At 49.5% G+C, this 18,400-nt stretch overlaps 1 protein-coding gene across 9 annotated transcripts in view; it reads left to right on the forward strand.

The window, feature by feature from the left end:
- The window catches only part of GARRE1 (granule associated Rac and RHOG effector 1), an 81,742-nt gene extending 70,645 nt beyond the window's left edge, over positions 1-11,097 (forward strand). For all 9 annotated transcript variants that reach the window (XM_064581681.1, XM_064581680.1, XM_064581675.1 and 6 more), the window contains 5 exons: positions 246-1,267; positions 5,316-5,481; positions 6,261-6,398; positions 7,900-7,978; positions 8,469-11,097. In XM_064581681.1, coding sequence (XP_064437751.1) covers positions 246-1,267; positions 5,316-5,481; positions 6,261-6,398; positions 7,900-7,978; positions 8,469-8,777 — 1,714 coding nt within the window. In that variant the 3' untranslated portion in view covers positions 8,778-11,097. The remainder of the gene's footprint in view (positions 1-245; positions 1,268-5,315; positions 5,482-6,260; positions 6,399-7,899; positions 7,979-8,468) is intronic.
- Positions 11,098-18,400: the final 7,303 nt, after the last annotated feature.

Raw genomic sequence — 18,400 nt, forward strand, 5'->3', positions numbered from 1 at the left:
TCACCACTACCCCCACCCTTGCTGTGTGTATTTACCCACATCCCTCTGCTGGATCAGTCTTACGTACACTTAAAAGTCTGGGGTGTTCATTTTATTTATCTGTAAAATAGGTGAACCTGATACCAACCAACCAGAGAGACTGTTTTTGTCCTTAGAGTCTTTCTTAGATGCAGAGAGATCCATTTCATTGTCCAATTTGTATGTTTGTCTTTTTTGTAATTTTCAATACGTTTCTGTTTAAATAGGGAACAAGCTTTACCCTGCATACAGATCCAGCTTCAGAGGGAGATCTGCGATTTTGGGAATCAGGCCGACCTGCCTTCTGGGAACGGAAACAAATCTTCAGGCGGCCTGCAGAAGACCTTCTCCAAACTGACATCCCGCTTCACCAAGAAAGCTTCATGCACCAGCTCCAGCAGCACAAATTATTCCATCCCAAATACCCCTTCCAAAAACCTCTTCGTAGCTGGGTGTTCAGAAGAGAAGGCCAAAATGCCCAGCAGTATTGACTCAAGGTTACAAAGCATTTTGAACATTGGTAATTTCCCTAGGACTACAGACCCTTCACAGTCAGCGCAGGGTTCCGGTAACCAGACGGCCAATGGTTTTCTCCTGGAGAGGCGTGATGGCTTCCTGCCAGGGGATGATGGCAAGGACGAGAAGGGCATGAACCTACCAACCGATCAGGAAATGCAGGAGGTGATCGATTTTCTCTCGGGCTTTAACATGGGCCAGTCACATCAGGGCTCCCCGTTGGTGACAAGGCGTAATTCCGCTGCCGCAGCCACAGTGACTGAACAGAAGGCCGGAGCCATGCAGCCGCCACTGCCAGTGCCCCCTCCTCCACGGCCACCCCCGGCTGGGGCCCACACACCTCTGACCCCCCAGCCGGGCCTGGCGCCCCAGCAGCAGTCCCCGAAGCAGCAGCAACCGCAGGTCCAGTACTACCAACCCCTGCTCCAGCCCATTGGACCTCAGCAGCCCCCGCCCCAGCCTCGGGCCCCGGGGAAGTGGCTGCACGGCTCAGCCCAGCAGCCAGCCCAGCCTGTCGGAGCAGGTCTGTCTCCTCTTGGCCAGTGGCCTGGCATATCTGATCTCAGTTCTGACTTGTACAGCTTGGGTCTGGTGAGCAGCTATATGGATAATGTGATGTCGGAGGTTTTGGGGCAGAAGCCGCAGGGACCTAGAAATAACACCTGGCCAAACCGTGACCAAAGTGATGGAGTCTTTGGGATGTTGGGAGAGATTCTGCCTTTTGATCCTGCAGGTATGTGGACCCGCCTCCCCTCCCCTTGGGGTTTTCACATCAGTATAATCACTGAGGACTTCATAGGGCCCATCCGACACAGCCTACTTACTTAGGACACTTGGCAAGTGACCTAATTTCTCTTTAAAGACCCTTTCTCGCTGTCGGATGGTAAGTATGGGACACATCCAGCAAAGGTAGGCAGCCTTGGTGAGAGTGAGGCTAAGAAGGTCAGGACCATTATTTCTCTCACTGTACAGAAGCTTGGATTGAGGCTAAGAGAAGTTCCTTGAATGGCTCCATGTCTCATAGTTCAAGTGGGCTCCTGTGTGGGCCCTCCTATTTGTGGGAGCCAAGGCGGCAGGCCCTTTGTGAGCTGCACTTCTGATTACATAACCTGTTCTGTGATTCTTTGCTTAAACACTAGGACCTATGAAAGGTGGTAGAGCACCCTCCTGCCTTCGGAGAATATGGCTTCTCCTGGCCTGAACAGTGTGAAAATACCACCAGAGTTATCTTAGGAAATTAGAAAAAGAACTTAGAAACAAACAAAAATAAACTAGGAGGAGGAAGTAATTATAATTAAGGAGAAAAGCCAAGATTGATGAAATTTAAAAGAAAAATATAGTATAAATTATAAAAATCTAAAAGAAGGGTCTCTTGAAGACCAACAAAATAGATAAACCAATTTATTGTAAGCCTCAATAAGAGAGAGCAAAGAGAAACGAGATTTAGGAAAGAGAAAGGAGGGGTGCCTGGGTGGCTCAGTCGGTTAAGCCTCTGCCTTCGGCTCAGGGCATGATCCCGGGGTCCTGGGATTGAGTCCAGCATCGGGCTCCCTGCTCAGCGGGGAGCCTGCTTCTCCCTCTCCCTCTGCCTGGTGCTCCGCCTGCTTGTGTGCACGCTCTCCCCCCGCCCCTGATAAATAAATAAATAAAATTTTAAAATAAATAAATAAATAAATCTTTAAAAAAAAGGAAAGAGAAAGAAGATGTCATTCCAGAAACAGGAGAGAGTAAAAGAAGTTTAAGACGTTTCTACATATGACAACATCTTTGAAAACTGATTGGAAAAATGGCTTCTTTCCTAATACAATGCACATCACCAAAATTGTACCAAGAAGTGGAAAACCTGCCCAGATCTGTTTCAGTGGAAGAAATTGGAACAGTAATTATGAAGCCAACATGGTTTTACCATAAAAACGTTATAAGGGTTGGGGCGCCTGGGTGGCTCAGTCGTTGGGCGTCTGCCTTCGGCTCGGGTCATGATCCCAGGGTCCTGGGATCGAGCCCCGCATCGGGCTCCTTGCTCAGCTGGAAGCCTGCTTCTCCCTCTCCCCCTGCTTGTGTTCCCTCTCTCGCTGTGTCCCTCTCTGCCAAATAAAAAAAAAAAAAAGATTTAAAAACGTTATAAGGGTTATTTAAAAAGCAAACCATAGTCCTCTCTGTAGGAGTGTGGATGGAGGCTGGACCCCGGAGCCGTGATGGGAAGAGCAGCTCCGTTACTGCTCCGGTACTGCGGGGGTGGCAGGTGGGGCAGCGGACCAGCTCTGCCGCTGCTCAGTAATGCCTGGCATCACCCCACTTGCAGGAGCGGCCAGACAACAACAGATGCTGTAAAGACATTTGGTAAAAGCCACCAGTGATTCAAAAAAAACCCTCCAACTAAGACATGAATAGAAATAAATTTCTTCAATTAAAGAAAGACTATGTCCCAAGGGCCGGGAGCAAGTATTACTCTGTATAGTGAAACAAAATCATTCCAGTTAAAATCAAGACAGGGTGGCAACTGTTACTGCCCATAGCGTGTAACTAACTTTTTGTCCTGGACTTGCTAGCAAACATAGCAAGACATGTATAAGCTATAGAAAAAGATACATTGAAAAGCACATCTCTTTGCTGGCAATAGAATTGGAGGGGGGGAAAAAACTCGACGAGACTCCTTGATTAAAAAAAAAAAATCCTAGGGGCGCCTGGGTGGCTCAGTCGTTGAGCGTCTGCCTTCGGCTCAGGTCATGATCCCAGGGTCCTGGGATCGAGCCGCGCATCGGGTTCCCTGCTCAATGGGAGACCTGCTTCTCCCTCTCCCACTCCCCCTGCTTGTGTTACCTCTCTCGCTGTGTGTCTGTCAAATAAATAAAAATTTAAAAAATAATAATAATAATAAATAAATAAAAATAAATAAAATAAAAAAATAAAACCCCTAGAATTAGCGAATCTGATAAGGTGGGTCGATACAAGATAAATATGTAGAAATCCGTTACTCTTTTCTCTAATTTAGCAAAAGGTATACAGGTGGAAAATATATTTCATTTAAGGAGAATACTGTGAAATATATAATTATTGCAAATATTTATATAAATAACCAGCAGAAGAGGAATTCCCTACTAAAACAACCCAGCATTAGCTACGAATGAAAAGAAATGTTTTCTTAGGTCTTCTAAGAATCCCTCATGCTGCTGCTCACGCTTTCTTGCTCTTGCTCCCCATGGGTGGTAGATGTGAGCATCCTTGGACCCTGGGGCACAGGAAGGGCCCAGGGTTCCCCCCACCCATCCAGAAGAACAGGCCCCACCCAGCTGCCACTGACTGGGGTGGGCGTGGCACGGCACATTTTTTTCAACTGCTATTCAACAGTCTACATCTTTTGATAGTCATGTAATTAAATCCAGAGTATAAACAGTGTTTGGCAGAATTTTACCGTCTTTGATCTTTGATGAGGCCTGGATGGCCTCTCTGTCTTTAAGCTACAAATCCTATTAGCTTTATCTTCCGTGAGTTAGTTCCTATCTGACCTGCAGGTCCCTAATGTAGCTTCCTGCAGACCCCGCCCTGAGGGCATAAGATCTACATTGCCCTTTCCCCAAATAAAGGAAGGGCACTCCTCCCGATAGATGAATCACAGAAAGCCCCCTCTCAGGCAGGGCCAGTGAGAGCAGAGTGCCCCGTCTGGACAGGGCACACAGCCCCTGGAGGCATGGCTTGACCCACTGAGAAGGGGGCCTTGATTTTGGCCCAGCCCCTCCCCTCCCCTGGTGTGGGCATCTTTGTGCAGTGCGCAGACTCACCAGCAGTCCTGTGGCAGTGCCCTGAGGATGAGCTAAGAATGAGATTTTGTCCTAGTATCTTTCCCAGCCGGAAGCTGAGAAGTATACACTGCTGAGTCATATTCAGCTTGTGAGCAATAGATACCTTCCTGCGGCATCTTTTTTTTTTTTAAAGATTTTATTTATTTATTTGAGAGAGAGCATGAGCGGGGAGGAGAGGGAGAAGCAGGCTTCCCGTGGAGCAGGGAGCCCGATGCGGGGCTCGATCCCAGGACCCTGGGATCATGACCTGAGCCGAAGGCAGACGCTTAACCAACTGAGCCACCCAGGCGCCCTCCTGCCGTATCTTCTTGTTTGACTTTTTCTCTCAATGTCCTCTATGCTGTTTTTTCTCCCACTTGTACTGTCCTGCCCATCCTTACTCAGCTCTGGCCAGTATGTTTCCAGTCACCTCTTAATACCTCTGAAATTCTGAAATGTCATCTCATTCATTACCACTCTCACTATCTTCACATGGAATGAGTAGGTCTGCCATCCAATATCCAGGAAAATCCTGGGTTCGAGTTGGGTCACGTGGCAATGACATACCTCTCTCTGGCTGACCCTGATGCTTTTACAACTTGCAGGTTATCAGTTCGCTAAAGACATCAAGCATGTGATTTTCTAAGTTGTTATGTACGTAGCAACAGACATTGGAACATTGTTAAGTATCTGGTATTTGTCTTTAAACTTTAATCATGGATTCTTTTGTGTTCTCTCTCTCGGTCTTTCGGTCGCATTCAGCTGCCTCTGTCCTGGGCATAACCCTTCTTGACAGTCCCTGTGCACACCCTGTACCCCAGGTCAGACACCTGGCTGAAAGCCCCAATCCTGCAGCCAGCTCCTTGGCTCTCGAGGCCACAAGCCTGGCAGCACCTCCCCGCTTGTCACTGCATGTGTGACCAACACATGCTCGGGAGGCAGGGAAGGAAACGAGAGGCCAGTGTGTCCCCAGCCCCTCTCTGTCCCTTTGTCTTAACGCAGTGGGTTCGGACCCCGAGTTTGCTCGCTATGTGGCAGGAGTGAGCCAGGCAATGCAGCAGAAGCGGCAAGTGCAACACGGCCGCCGCCCAGGCCACCCCCGGGGCCACTGGCCCCCCATGGACGATGCCCATCGGACCTGGCCTTTCCCGGAGTTCTTCACAGAAGGGTGAGTGCTGGGGGTGGCAGGGAAACTGAGTTTGGGGACTGGGTATCCCCCAGGGGGCCCTCGTGCACTCTTATCAGGCAACTTGATTCCGAGGCCCCCTGTGAGAGAGTGACATCTGGTCAGATCTTCAAGCGGTCACGGTTTTGCGACAGACCCAAAGATGCCAAGTGGCATGATGGGTCCCTGTGAACACACTATTGGTAGGAAGTGATGATTTTCAGCACAGACTTTTCTTCCCGGAACCAGGAACTTATTTGACGATGTTTGTGAGGTCATTGAGCGTTTAACATGGTCTCTATGCTGAAATGGGCATGGCTGTGAAACCCATGCGATTCATGGAATGGGATCCTTGTAGCCTCCAAAAAGCAAAGGTGTATGGCTCAGATGCCAGTGTACCCAGAGAACTGCGGATTTGCATCCCAAAGACAACGGGAGGTTGATTTTTCACATCTCTTATTGCTACCCAGTTAATAAATCTGGACAGCTAAAGACCATTTCAGCTTTTTGCTCTAACATGAATTTCACATGCAAAGCACAGGCTTCTGGCAAGAATAAAGGGCAGCGACGAGTACATGTTATTTTCGAAACAAGGGAGGACAGGAAGGAAAGCTTGGATTTTTAGAAGGGGAGACAAGAGACTGTCATCTGGTTGTTAGATGGGTGCAGGGTAAAGATTGTTCCTTTTGGGCTGGTGGTGTGGGGGCGGCCTCAGGCTTGTCCGGCTGGTGTCCAGGCTAGCTGCAGGAGGCCCGGGATCAGCTTCTCTCTCTGGCTTTCAGGGACGGTCTGCACAGCGGCTGGTCAGGTGCTCAGGGGGACTCCGCCAGTTCAAGTGATGAGACGTCTTCCGCCAACGGGGACAGCTTGTTCTCCATGTTTTCAGGGCCTGACCTCGTGGCCGCTGTCAAGCAGAGAAGGTAGGAAGAGATTTCTAAAGACAAAGGACAGAGGGGTACATGAATGTGATCCCCAGCTTATTCCTCTGGAAAGCTCAGGAACCTCATGGCTCCCTGTCAGCCTGGTGTGAGAGAGGCAGAGGGCTTCTGCTAGCACAGCCTTGCTGAATCTTCTGCGGCTACCATGCAGGCTTGCTTGTAGCCCAGGTGACTTAACGTTGGGTTGAGGCTTTGCTGGCAGAACAGTCTCACGCAAGTAGTAGCCAAAAATACCAGTATGAGGCAAGGGAGGGTCCTGGAGATGAACCTGGCCCTCTCTGATCCTTAGTTTCTTCATCAAAGTTGAAAAGAAAACATAATAGAGTATATTCAGGTCTAAGAAGTTTTTAAAAGTAGGGGTGCCTGGCTGGCTCATTTGATAGAGCAGGAGACTCCTAGTCTCAGGGTCATGAGTTCAAGCCCCATGTTGGGCATGAAGGCTACTCCCAAAAAAAAAAAAAAAAAGGGAGGGAAGGAAAAGGAAAAAGGAAAAATCAAACATGTCAGGTTGGGTTAGTTGCTATGAAGAAAAATATGGGGGTCACGTGGGTGGCTCAGTCGGTTAAGCATCCGACTTGATATTGGCTCAGGTCTTAATCTCTGAGTCATGAGTTCACGCCCCACATTGGGCTCCACACTGGGCATGGAGCCTACTTAAAAAAAAAAAAATAAATTATATATATATATATATATATATATATATATATATACACACACACACACACACACACACACACACACACACACATACACACATGGGAGTCAGGGAGGCCTCTGATGAGCAGACAGCTGAACAAAATGAGGGACCTGGTGAGAAATTGGCAATGGGGTATGTGTGAGAGAGAAGAATTGGGGATGATATGTAAGGTTTTGGCTGGAGCATCTATATGAAAGGGGGTGCCAATGAACTGAGACAGGAGGATGCAGTAGGAGCACGACTGAGCCAGGGGTAGCGGCTAAGATGTCTGTTTTAGACAAGGGCAGTCGGAGAGGCCGATGAGATGCCGAGGAAGCCAATGGTAGAACCGCCTCTACAGAGACTGCTGTCTGCAGGCGGGAGCACGGACGGGAGCACGGACGGGAGCACGGACAGACTCATTTACTTGGCTCGGAGCCTGCTCCGTCCTGCCTTTTTCATTCAACATTGTAACAGAAATTTTTCATGTTTGTAGTTAAAACTAACAGTCTTTTAAGTCCCACTTCCCCAGGGTATGGTGAACAGTATCTGTTGAATATGTTAAAAGCCCGAGCCAGTAGATCAGAGCAGCTGAAACAGCCACCACCTGCCACCCCGCCCCTCCCCAAGCCCGGGAATGGCTTCTGGGAGTGCTCCATTCACTGGCCGCCCACCCGATCCCCCCGCATGCACTGGGCCCAAGGTCTCCCCACCTAGAACCAGCGCCCAGAACCAGGTGGCTAGCGTGTCAAGGTCAGTGGGGCAGCAAGCCAGGTGCCCACTGCACTGCGCTCTTGATTCTTTCAGGAAACACAGCAGTGGAGAGCAGGAGACCAGCACGCTGCCCTCCCCACCTCTTCTTACCGCAGTGGAGGACATGAACCAGGTACCGTGGGCCCTGCTCTGGCCACGGAGGGCCAGCTGTATGGGGTGCAGACCATGAGCGAGGTTCCAAAGCTTAAGTTTTAAGAGGGCTTCAGAGCAACGACGGGTTCTTTGTGGTGAACAACTTTTTTCCGCCATGATTAACCATCTCATCTCCGAGCCAAATGTAGAGGAAGCCCTGGGGTTGTGCCATCCACTGTGATAGCCACTAGCCACATGTGTCTATTTAAGTTGGAATGAATCAAATATAAATACCAATTGAGTTCCTTAGTGGCACTGGCCATATGTGGTGAGTGGCCACTGCGTGGGAGCAGCGCAGACGCAGATCCCCTCCATCACTGCAAATTGAGCTGGACAGCGCTGCTCCAGGCTGTGGGAGGGCTGGGGCTCCTACCCTGTCTCCTAGTGGAAATGGGCCCAGGGACCTGGGGAGGTGGGAAAAGATGACGAATTGCCAGCAGTGCCACTAAGAACCCTCTTCTGTCTCTCAGGATAACAAAACCAAAACGTGGCCACCCAAAGCACCCTGGCAACACCCTTCCCCGCTGCCCAGCACACTGCCTAGCCCGAGCGCACCACTCTACGCAGTTGCCGGCCCTGGCAGCCAGTGGAACGACACCATGCAGATGCTGCAGTCACCAGTGTGGGCCGCGAGCAGCGACTGCAGCACCGCCTCCTTCACCTATGTGCAGACCCCACCACAGCCCCCGCCCCCACCAGCACACAAGGCAGCACCCAAGGGCTTCAAGGCCTTCCCTGGGAAGGCTGAGCGCAGGCCGGCCTACTTGCCCCAGTACTGACCCAGGGCCAGCCTGCCTGCCTGCCTGCCCAGAGCTGTCGGGGCCAGTGTCCCCACCCCAGGGCTGACTAGCTGGCACCAGCCCCCCAGAGGACCAGTGCCCCCCTGTCCCAGGCAGGGATCCTTGGGCATGGGGGTAGTTGGCAGCTCCAAGCCTTTAAGGCCTGGCTTCTCAAACTTTTGAGGCATCAGAGCCCTGAAGGGCCAGCTAGAAACAGGTTTCTGACCCTCAGGGAGATGCTGGGGGATCTTTGAGCTTAAATAGCTCCCCCAGTGGTTCTGATGCAGGTGGGCCATAGGCCGCACTTTGAGAAACACGGCTCTCGAGTTTGTAGTCCCACTGTGTGTGTTGGGAAGGCATCAGGCCTGAAGGCTGAGAGCAAAACTGACCATTCTTCTGAAACCCTCCCCCTCCCCCTTCTTAACATGTTGAGTGATGACCACATCAATCACTGTATTTTATAGCTATTTTTCATATAGGTTTCTAGTTAAAACATCTCCCGCCTAAAAAGCATTGAATATTTTAAGATAACAGATATAGAGGCTGGAGGTTTGTTCAACACTATCTTTATTTAAGCTTATACAAAACGGGCAAAATACAGAATATTTGTGATTGGAAGCAATCACTGGGGTTTTCTGTGGGTGGGCAGCCCCTCGCCACCCCAAGCAGCACCCAAGGGGTGCAGTCCTGACCGGATTTACAAAAGCAGGATCGTAAAACTGATGTCAGGGGCATATTCCTGATGGTGCATGGAGATGAGCCAGCTGGCTGCGTCCGTGTGCAGGATAAAGTTGCACCTGCTGCCCTCAGATCCACACGTGGCCAGAGGCTTTGACACAGTCTCCAAACATGGGGGTGTGGTCAAGAGGCTGCACAGAGACACCTGCACTTGAACTTGCAGTAACATTTGTGAGCTGGCTCAAGACAAACCAATTAAGATGTAGATAGGAATTAATTTAAAGTCTTTTCTTTAAAAAAAAGAACAAAACCACCTCATTTTCAGTTAACATGTGCCATTAAAGAGATAACATCCTGTGGATTTAGGGATATTTTCCAGCCAGAATGGATCCAGAAGAATTGAATGGTGCTTAAATTGAGAAATAATGATACATATATCTCTATAGAGTAGACATCCCACTGTATATTAATCGAGGTTCAGAAGTTCTTTATATAAAACTTATTTAAATTTTTCATATTTCATCTTTGAAAAAGTCTAATTGAGAAAAATCCATAATATTTTCTGGTATGAAAGTTTGACAGTATTAATATTTTTTTTATATTTTCTTAAATCATTAAACCATTTTAATATATATGTTAACTACTAATAAATGGTTTATTCTTTCTAACTCCATATAAGCTTTTCCAGCAGACATTGTAATAACACATTTATGTTCTCATTTTTCTACGGATATAAGTAAATTTATATTTAAAAATACCAAAAAGAAAAAATATATATGTATATGTATGTATACACACTAATGAGAGAGGCCCCCTCGGGTGTCTGAGCCCAGCCACCTGACCTTTTAGTACTGTGTTGCCCGGCTGTTTCCAGGCCTCGGGTGTCGTCTTCTGTGCTGTGTGGGGATGTCGTTGCTGCCTGCACTTACGATCCTCTCACCGCGGCTTCCGAACGTTCACCTCACCATGTTTACAGAGAACTCTTTTGTACATAGACTTCTTCAGGCCCGTGCTTTGCACTGACCCTGCGTGGCTCTTGTCTGTTCGCTGTCCCAGTGTGTGCACTAATCTGTCCGACGTCTGTGGCTCTTTTCCTTGTAGGATAGTTCTCTGTTCTCCTTCCGTAACGTGTCCACAGTACCTTGTATTTCAAGTTCGATTATACTGAAGTACTCTTGTTTTCATAGTGCCTCCCCAAAGACCTCACCCTGGACGGAGGTCAGCCCTTGACGCCCCAGTGCAGGTGACATTGATACCGCCACGTTGTCACTCTCCAGTCTGTTTTTCTCGATTAAGCGGGACATTTTGTAATCGCCATCTCCGTGGGCTGTGAGACTGTGTGAAGCTGTTTGTGTGGTCTCCTCGTAGGTGCTGTGTTCTCGGCACCGCCTTGCTCTGAACACTGGTAATTCCAGGTGCTGCGCTGGGCAGAGGGGTCTCGCCAAAGCGCATGTGTGTGCGTGTGTGTGTGTGTGTGTGTCCTTTGCATGGCCGGGCGTGACTGCCTTGCTCGGGCATCAGCAGGACATCGTGTGAATAGTTAAACGCTTCCAAACTGGAACTCTACATTTTGTATCTTCCTTTTAAAGCTCCTATAAGTAAAATAACTATTGGCTTTATTAAAAATATACATTTAATAATATTTTGTATCTCTGTTTGAAATGAACTGCAGCAGACAGGCCAGAAGCCCTGCCTGGTTCATGACTTTGACAAGCTGCACCCACATTGGTTTTTAGGTCAGTTCGTCCTCTGGTTCTGAGGCCTTGCGAGAGGAAAGACCACCGAGAGTGTTAGGATGAGCTGCGGTGGTTGGGCAGGAAGCAGACAACCTACCACACCTCTCCAGTCGGCTTTCCTAAAGCCAAAGCTGGGAGAGGCCTCTGTGGGGCCAGAGCCAATGGCGTGGTGAAGGAGACCATCTGGAAGGATGCAAGTTCTCTCCTTGGGTTGTGGTCTGCCAGCACCCACATTCCACCAACCATGGGCACTGTGAACTGCCCAGCTCGCTTTTCCAAGGAACGGACCCAGGGATAAGCTCTCCCCCTGCTCTGCCAGGGACCCCATGTCTGGCAAAGAGCCCATATCTTTCAAGGACGAGGACTCGTCTCATTGGATGATGTCATCCTGCTTAGTAAAAGGAAAGCTTGTTCAGTGGGAACCACAAAAGGAGGGTGGGTTACAGGGGAATTTCAACTTCTTTTCACTTACAGCAAGACAGATCAAAACTTTCTTTCATGAACTCAGGAAAATGGATATGAACATAGTACCACTTGGGCTTCTTTCTGCTGAAATGCCCAGAAGCTGAGCATGGGGACCAAGACCCAGAGCCTTCAAAATGCACCTCAGGACAAGGCTACTTAGTAACAGCTGTGTTGTATGAGTGTGCTAGGAAATACACTAGAAGTGCATATTAAAATGCTAGCCTTTTATTCAAGCATGTGCCTGTTCGACACCAGTACGTGGTGCTGTTCACGGACTTCAATTCCCAGCAGTGGTGGAGACAGAAGAGGAGTCCTGGGGCCGGGCTACGTGCCAGATGGGTGAGCGTGGAAACCTGAACAGATGTGGCACTCTGAGGGGATGGCCCTTTGTGCATTGTGTGACCACTGTTGTGACCTGCTTTCTGATCTGGAGACACAGAGAAAATAGACCCCTCCAATGGCCAGCTCCTCAAATGCCAAGAAGCCATGTACATGGAAAGCATGACTGGTTGCCTCCCAGCCACATATGCTGAGGAACGTCCAGGGGCAGCCTCCTGGAAGTAACACACACAGCTGGCCTTCTGATTCCACAAGGGTAGGCTGGCTGGGCTCAGGCCTCTGCATGTCTGGTGGGGGGACTGCGTGTGGCTAGTACTGGGGCTGAGTTTGGAATATAGGCTTAAGTGAGGAGGAAGGATTGTTTTAGGAGGTCATGTTCCTTTCAACATCTAAAGTCACCTAGGGGCAAGGCCTTTGCTAGGAGCCAGGGCTGAAAAGAAGGTGCAGTCTCTGCTTTTAAAACTCAGTCTTCTTTGGAGAAGAAAACTCAGTCTTTTAGGGGCAACAGCCCCATCTTGTCCATCCTTGCTAAGAGGTGCCACCATCCATCCACCCAGCTGCTCTGGCAGAAATCTTAGAAGACATTCTTAATTCTTTTCTTTACTCTCCTCATCTAGCAGGTCCCACAAATCTATCTTCAAGCACATTTGAATTCCATCATTTTCTTAAATATTCTACCAACAATCTGGTCCTCACCTGGCTCCTGCCTTTCCCTCTCTGGCCTCAGGGTTTCCCATACACTTCTGCCAACCTCAGCATCCCTCCCCCAGTGCCCACCTGCCTTCTGTTCCCACAGTGCTCCCTGCTTCTGCCTCCATTTGTTCTCTTCTGGGCCAGAGCCCAGCCTCTACTCGCATTGTTTTTCTTTTTTAAAGATTTTATTTATTTATTTGAGAGAGAGAGAATGAGAGAGAGCACATGAGAGGGGGGAGGGTCAGAGGGAGAAGCAGACTCCCTGCCGAGCAGGGAGCCCGATGTGGGACTCGATCCCGGGACTCCAGGATCATGACCTGAGCCAAAGGCAGTTGCTTAACCAACTGAGCCACCCAGGCACCCTCGCGTTGTTTTTCATTACAGCACTTAGCCCTCCCCTGGAATTGAGTTTGCCTTTATCCCTCTCACTAGAACGAAGGCCTCCTGTGAGAAGGGGACAAGTCTTGTTCACGGCCACATGGCCGGGGTGCAGAGCAGTGCGAAGCAATTCCAGAGGAGCCAGACCAAACGAGGTGTTGATGGGCAAATTATTGAGCAAATTCTAATGCTAAAAAAAAAAAAAAAATACAAAAAAATGACTCAGAATTAACTCTCACATCTAAAAGAATAATATATGATGACCAGAGTTTGTACCAGAACTGTGACGTGAAATTGACATTAGAACTGCAAGCAGGATTATATAGCTTTTTAGTAACTATAGTTTTCTATTCTCGTGGAAACCCACGCCTTTGTGCGGTAAGGAATTTTTTTCAAGCACCTAACCATGGAGTCACAGGGAAAATCTGGGGGCGACATCCCGAAGCGACAAATCTCTGTCGCGCAGGCAAACATCGCGACGCAGAACAAGCCCGCGGCCTGCAGGGGGCGCTGGCGACCCCACTCGCGTTTCTGCTCGCGTGCGCACGCGCACACCCGCCCCACTCAGACTTTGCGCACATGCGCGCGCACGTCCATCCCAGACGTGCGGACGGAGACGTTTGCTAGTTCTCTTTGCGCCCCAGCGCCCCCCAACCCCCTAAGCGCGGGGACATGCGCACACGTGCACCCCGGACGTGCGAGCCCACACGCAGACGCGTGCGCGCAACCGCCCCCGACCTGCGCCGATCCCGCCTTGGCTGCACGTAGGCTCGTGCGCACCGCCCTCTCCTGAGAGTGGCTACCGTGGTAGGAGCTCCGTGCGGCTCCTCGGAGGCGCAGTTCTCTGGCTCTCGCCGGGCCGCCATGACTCGGCATCCCGGTGGGTGCGCTTCCCGAGAGCAGCTGGCGAAAATCCGTCGGTGTGGATCGCCCCGCGTCCGACCTCCCGTGGGCTCCTTCAACTCAGCCGCAGAACTGCCTCTCCCCTCTCCTCCCCCCGCACCATCTCCGACTTTAGTGGGTGATTCCCTAGGCTCCAGATCCTGCCTGACTCCTGTCCAGCTGTCCCGAATTAAGGCCTGACTTATCTAAACGCCCATGCCTCAGTTTCCCCATCTACAGAACAGGGCTCTTGTTTGGAACTTTGCTCGCTCGCCACGGGCTCACTAAGTGCTAGTTTCGCAAATATTCAGTGGGACCCATCAGGTTTTCCAAGGCTGCACTAGGCTCTGAGCCCGGTTTTCTTTCGTCTGTGGCTTAGTCCAGCCCTCCAAGCTTCACTGCCCTCAGGATCTTAAGGTATCTGAACACTATGGGTAGTTGTAGACAGGGCTTTGGCACAACATGTGGTGGCGATGGTGGTCATGGTGGTAGAAAACAGTAGGGTTTAACTTTTGTGGGAACGTAAAATTACCTTACACTGAAAATTTTCCAAACTCCAAATCCCAAACCATCCCGCGAGATTTGATCCGGGATGCTAACCTCACACTCCAGTAACTGATCACCCTCCCACACACAGCACCTTCCCTGGAGGGTTTCTCCCTGTTGCCCTACGCAAATCCTTAGATCCGGTACAAAGGGACCAGTGCTAACGCAGTGGTTGGATTTTCCTACCTCTCTGACTTTTTCCATGCTGCTGTCCTTTCTTTTTATTTTATTTAAATTCAGTTAATTTACATGTAATGTATTATTTGCTTCAGGGGTACAGGTCTGTAATTCATCAGTCTTATATGATACCCAGTGCTCATTACAACACATACTCTCCCCAGTGTCCATCATCCCACCCCCTCCAGCAACCCTCAGTTTGTTTCCTATGATTAAGCTCCTGTCCTTTCTGTTTGAGATGCCATTCTTGGTCTTTTCCACTTGTAAAATTCTACCCTGTCAATTGGAATTAATATCATAGAGGCCTAATTGAGGTTAAAACAGAATTGGGATGATGGGGAATTGCCAGAAAGTGGCAGGCAGGACAGGGTTGTGATAAAGAACAGGGCTCTTATTTGTGATAAAGAAATCAGGCAACCTTGGATTGCTGCTCCACGTAGCAACAGAGTGGCTATTTTCAGATTTCTTAACCTGTCTGTTAAGTGGGGAGGACAGCGGGATAACAGGGCTGCTGTAAGGATTATATGGGAGAGCATTTGGCGCAGAGCTCCAAACACAGTCAACTAGCAGAAGCAGTAACAATGCTAGTAGTTGGATGATGCATGACCTTCAAGTAATAATGATCTCCTTTGTCTCTTCATATTTGTTTCCTATCGCTCTCTCTCTCTTTTTTTAAGATTTTATTTATTTAACAGAGAGAGTGAGAGAGGGAACACAAGCAGGGAGAGTGGGAGAGGGAGAAGCAGACTCCCCGCGGAGCAGGGAGCCTGTTGCGGGGCTCGATCCCAGGACCCTGGAATCATGACCTGAGCCGAAGGCAGACGCTTAACCCTGAGCCACCCAGGCGCCCCAATAAATAAAATCTTAAAAAAAAAAGAAAGAAAGAAAATGCATGTAACTGGGTTTTCAAAGCACAATGTCGAACTTAAAATATTACTGGGACATCTGGAGTAGTTGAACCTGCTGGGAATCACAGAGGCCAAACTGCCGGAGGTGTATATCAGAGAATGTCAAAGAGAAAATAAAGCCTTCAAAAAGGCAATCATCAGGCCTTATGTCCAGCCTCTTCTTCATAACCAAAGCAGTACCTGTGGGGTTCAAGTGGCCAGGAGACCACATTAGAGAAGCAGTGTGGCAGTACTTAGGTGAACACCCAGAAAACCTTTGGAAAGACTTGCAGCTATAAATGACAGCCCAGCTCCAAACAACATCAACACTAAGGGAAATCACTGACTTATGCTCCAGCCACAGACGGAGGTGGCCTGGCACCAGGAACTCGGGCCCTGTGAAGTTGACTCTGGCATCTCTCCGGGGGTTGCTCTCTGCATTGTTTTCCTTCAGACCGGACTGATCCTCCGGCCTACTCTTCCAGAAGGGGCAACTTAACCCTACACAAAACTGAGTTTCTCCTGCTGGTACTTGTTTGGCTGATTTAGGTCATGCTGATGCAATCGGGGAGGCAAAGAAAGAGACACGGGAGTGGGATGCAGTGGTTTTGGATAAAGACAACAGACATCCACTGTGGTCACCAGAAAGAGCCTACTAGAAAAAGGCAGTCAGTGGCTATGGTTGGGCTAGGGTCATCTGAGGAATCACAGGGCAAGTGATGATGGGGCGGTGGCTACTGAGGCTAGCCTTCCTTTTGGATGAGGTTATGAAACACAGGATTTAGCGATGGGATGTGCTATTCTGTGTAGACAAGGCACTGGCTTGCATGGGAAACTCTGGTTGGAGTATTTCTCAGGGACTCCAGAACAGATGCCATTCAGTGCTGTCGGGTGTGCTGAGTATGGAAAGTTCAGTTACATCTCAGAGTTGACAGTTGACTCAAAACTCTGGGTGAGTAAGGGCCCATGTGGACAGGGTGGCTCCCTGTAAAGTCCTATTGACCACTCATTTCTTCAGTCTTCAGCCTTTCCCTATTTTCTTCCTGAGTCTTTAGGACCCCTGGGCAGGATATTCCTGGGCAGGAAGGGAAAAGCCATTTGCAGAGGTCAGAGGGGGCAGTGACTCCATGGAGCTGGGAGGTGGCTGGGGTGGCAGCAGGACAGGGCTCAGTCCCAGATGGCTGGCCTCTCTAGGGGAAGCAGACAATGGAGAAGCTCAATTTGGGCGCCCAGTTCTTGGACCTCTGCTCCTCTGAACCATATATACATACTGTCTCATCCAGACTCTCACCGAGGCTCCTGACTTCAAATGCAATCTATCCACTGATGACTCTCAAGTTTTTCCTCCAGCTCGAAACTTCTCTCCCCATACTCCAGTCAGAAACACCCAATTCGATATCTACACTTAGATTTCTAACAGATTTTGTGATCTTCCCCCCCGCAAAAAAGAACTTTCATCTCTCCAAGATGTGAGGACAATTCCATTTTTCCAGGGACTTGTGTTAAAAACTGGATGTTTACCTTGACTGTTCTTTTTCTGTCTCTTAGTTCTTCACTCAGTGTGTCTAGATCACCATGCCCAACTCCTACTACCTTGACCCAGTCACCTTCTTCCCTGGCCTGCCTCTTACCTGTTTTCCTTACTTCCATTCCTGCTACACTGTGGGTCTGATCCTTTGTAAAGCTTGTCAAATGATGTCCTTCCACTGCTTGGAACCCTTCGATGGCTTCCTATCTCTCTCAGAAAACCAAAATTTTCACAAGGACTTACAAGTTTGTTTTTGTTTTTTAAGATTTTATTTATTTGACACAGACGGGGCAAGAGCACACAAGCAGGGGGAGCTGCAGGCAGAGGGACAGGGAGAAGCAGGCTCCCCACTGAGCAAGGAGTCTGATGCCTCCCAGGACACTGGGATCATGACCTGAGCCAAAGGCAGATTCTTTTTTTTTTTTTTAAGATTTTATTTATTTATTTGACAGAGAGAGACACAGTGAGAGAGGGAACACAAGCAGGGGGAGTGGGAGAGGGAGAAGCAGCCTTCCCCCTGAGCAGAGGGCCCGATGTGGGGCTCGATCCCAGGACCCTGGGATCATGACCTGAGCTGAAGGCAGACACTTAACCGACTGAGCCACCCAGGCGCCCCCGAAGGCAGACTCTTAACCGACTGAGCCACGCAGGCAACCTGGATTTACAAGTTCTATGTGGTTTTGTTGCTTTCCTTCTCTCTGACCTCAATTTCTCTTTCCTTCATTCACCCCACTCCAGCCACACGTGCCTCCTTCTGCTTCTGAAACACCAGAGCATGTTCGCAGGGGAATTTTCCGGCCGTTCTTCCCTTTGCCTGAACACTTTCCCCCCAGACATCTAATTGGCTGACTTCCTCACCTTCTTCAGGCTTTTGCTCAAAAAGTCACCTCCACTTGTCATTTCCCTTGGCCATTCTATTCAAAATTGCAACCCTGGGGCGCCTGGGTGGCTCCATGGGTTAAGCGTCTGCCTTCCTTTCGGGTCATGATCCCAGGGTCCTGGGACCAAGCCCCACATTGGGCTCCCTGCTCATCAGGGAGCCTGCTTCTCCCCCTCCCTCTGCCTCTCTCCCTTGCTCCTGCTCTCTCTCTCCCTCATGCTCTCTCTCTCAAATAAAATCTAAAAAAAAAAATTGCAATCCCAATTCCCATCACCCCTTCCAGCTTTTCTTTTGTCAGTAGCACCTACCAGCCTCTGACCCACCCCCCCCCATATATTTTATTTATCACTTTGTATCCTCAACACCTGGAGCACGACCTGGGATGTGGAAGGTGCTGAATGAATGAATGGACGAAGGAAGCTGGCCGGGGCATG

The sequence above is a fragment of the Mirounga angustirostris genome, unplaced genomic scaffold, assembly GCF_029215605.1.
Source record: "Mirounga angustirostris isolate CCGP_5_RB_7025 unplaced genomic scaffold, mMirAng1.0.hap1 SCAF_16, whole genome shotgun sequence".
NCBI lineage: Eukaryota > Metazoa > Chordata > Mammalia > Carnivora > Phocidae > Mirounga > Mirounga angustirostris.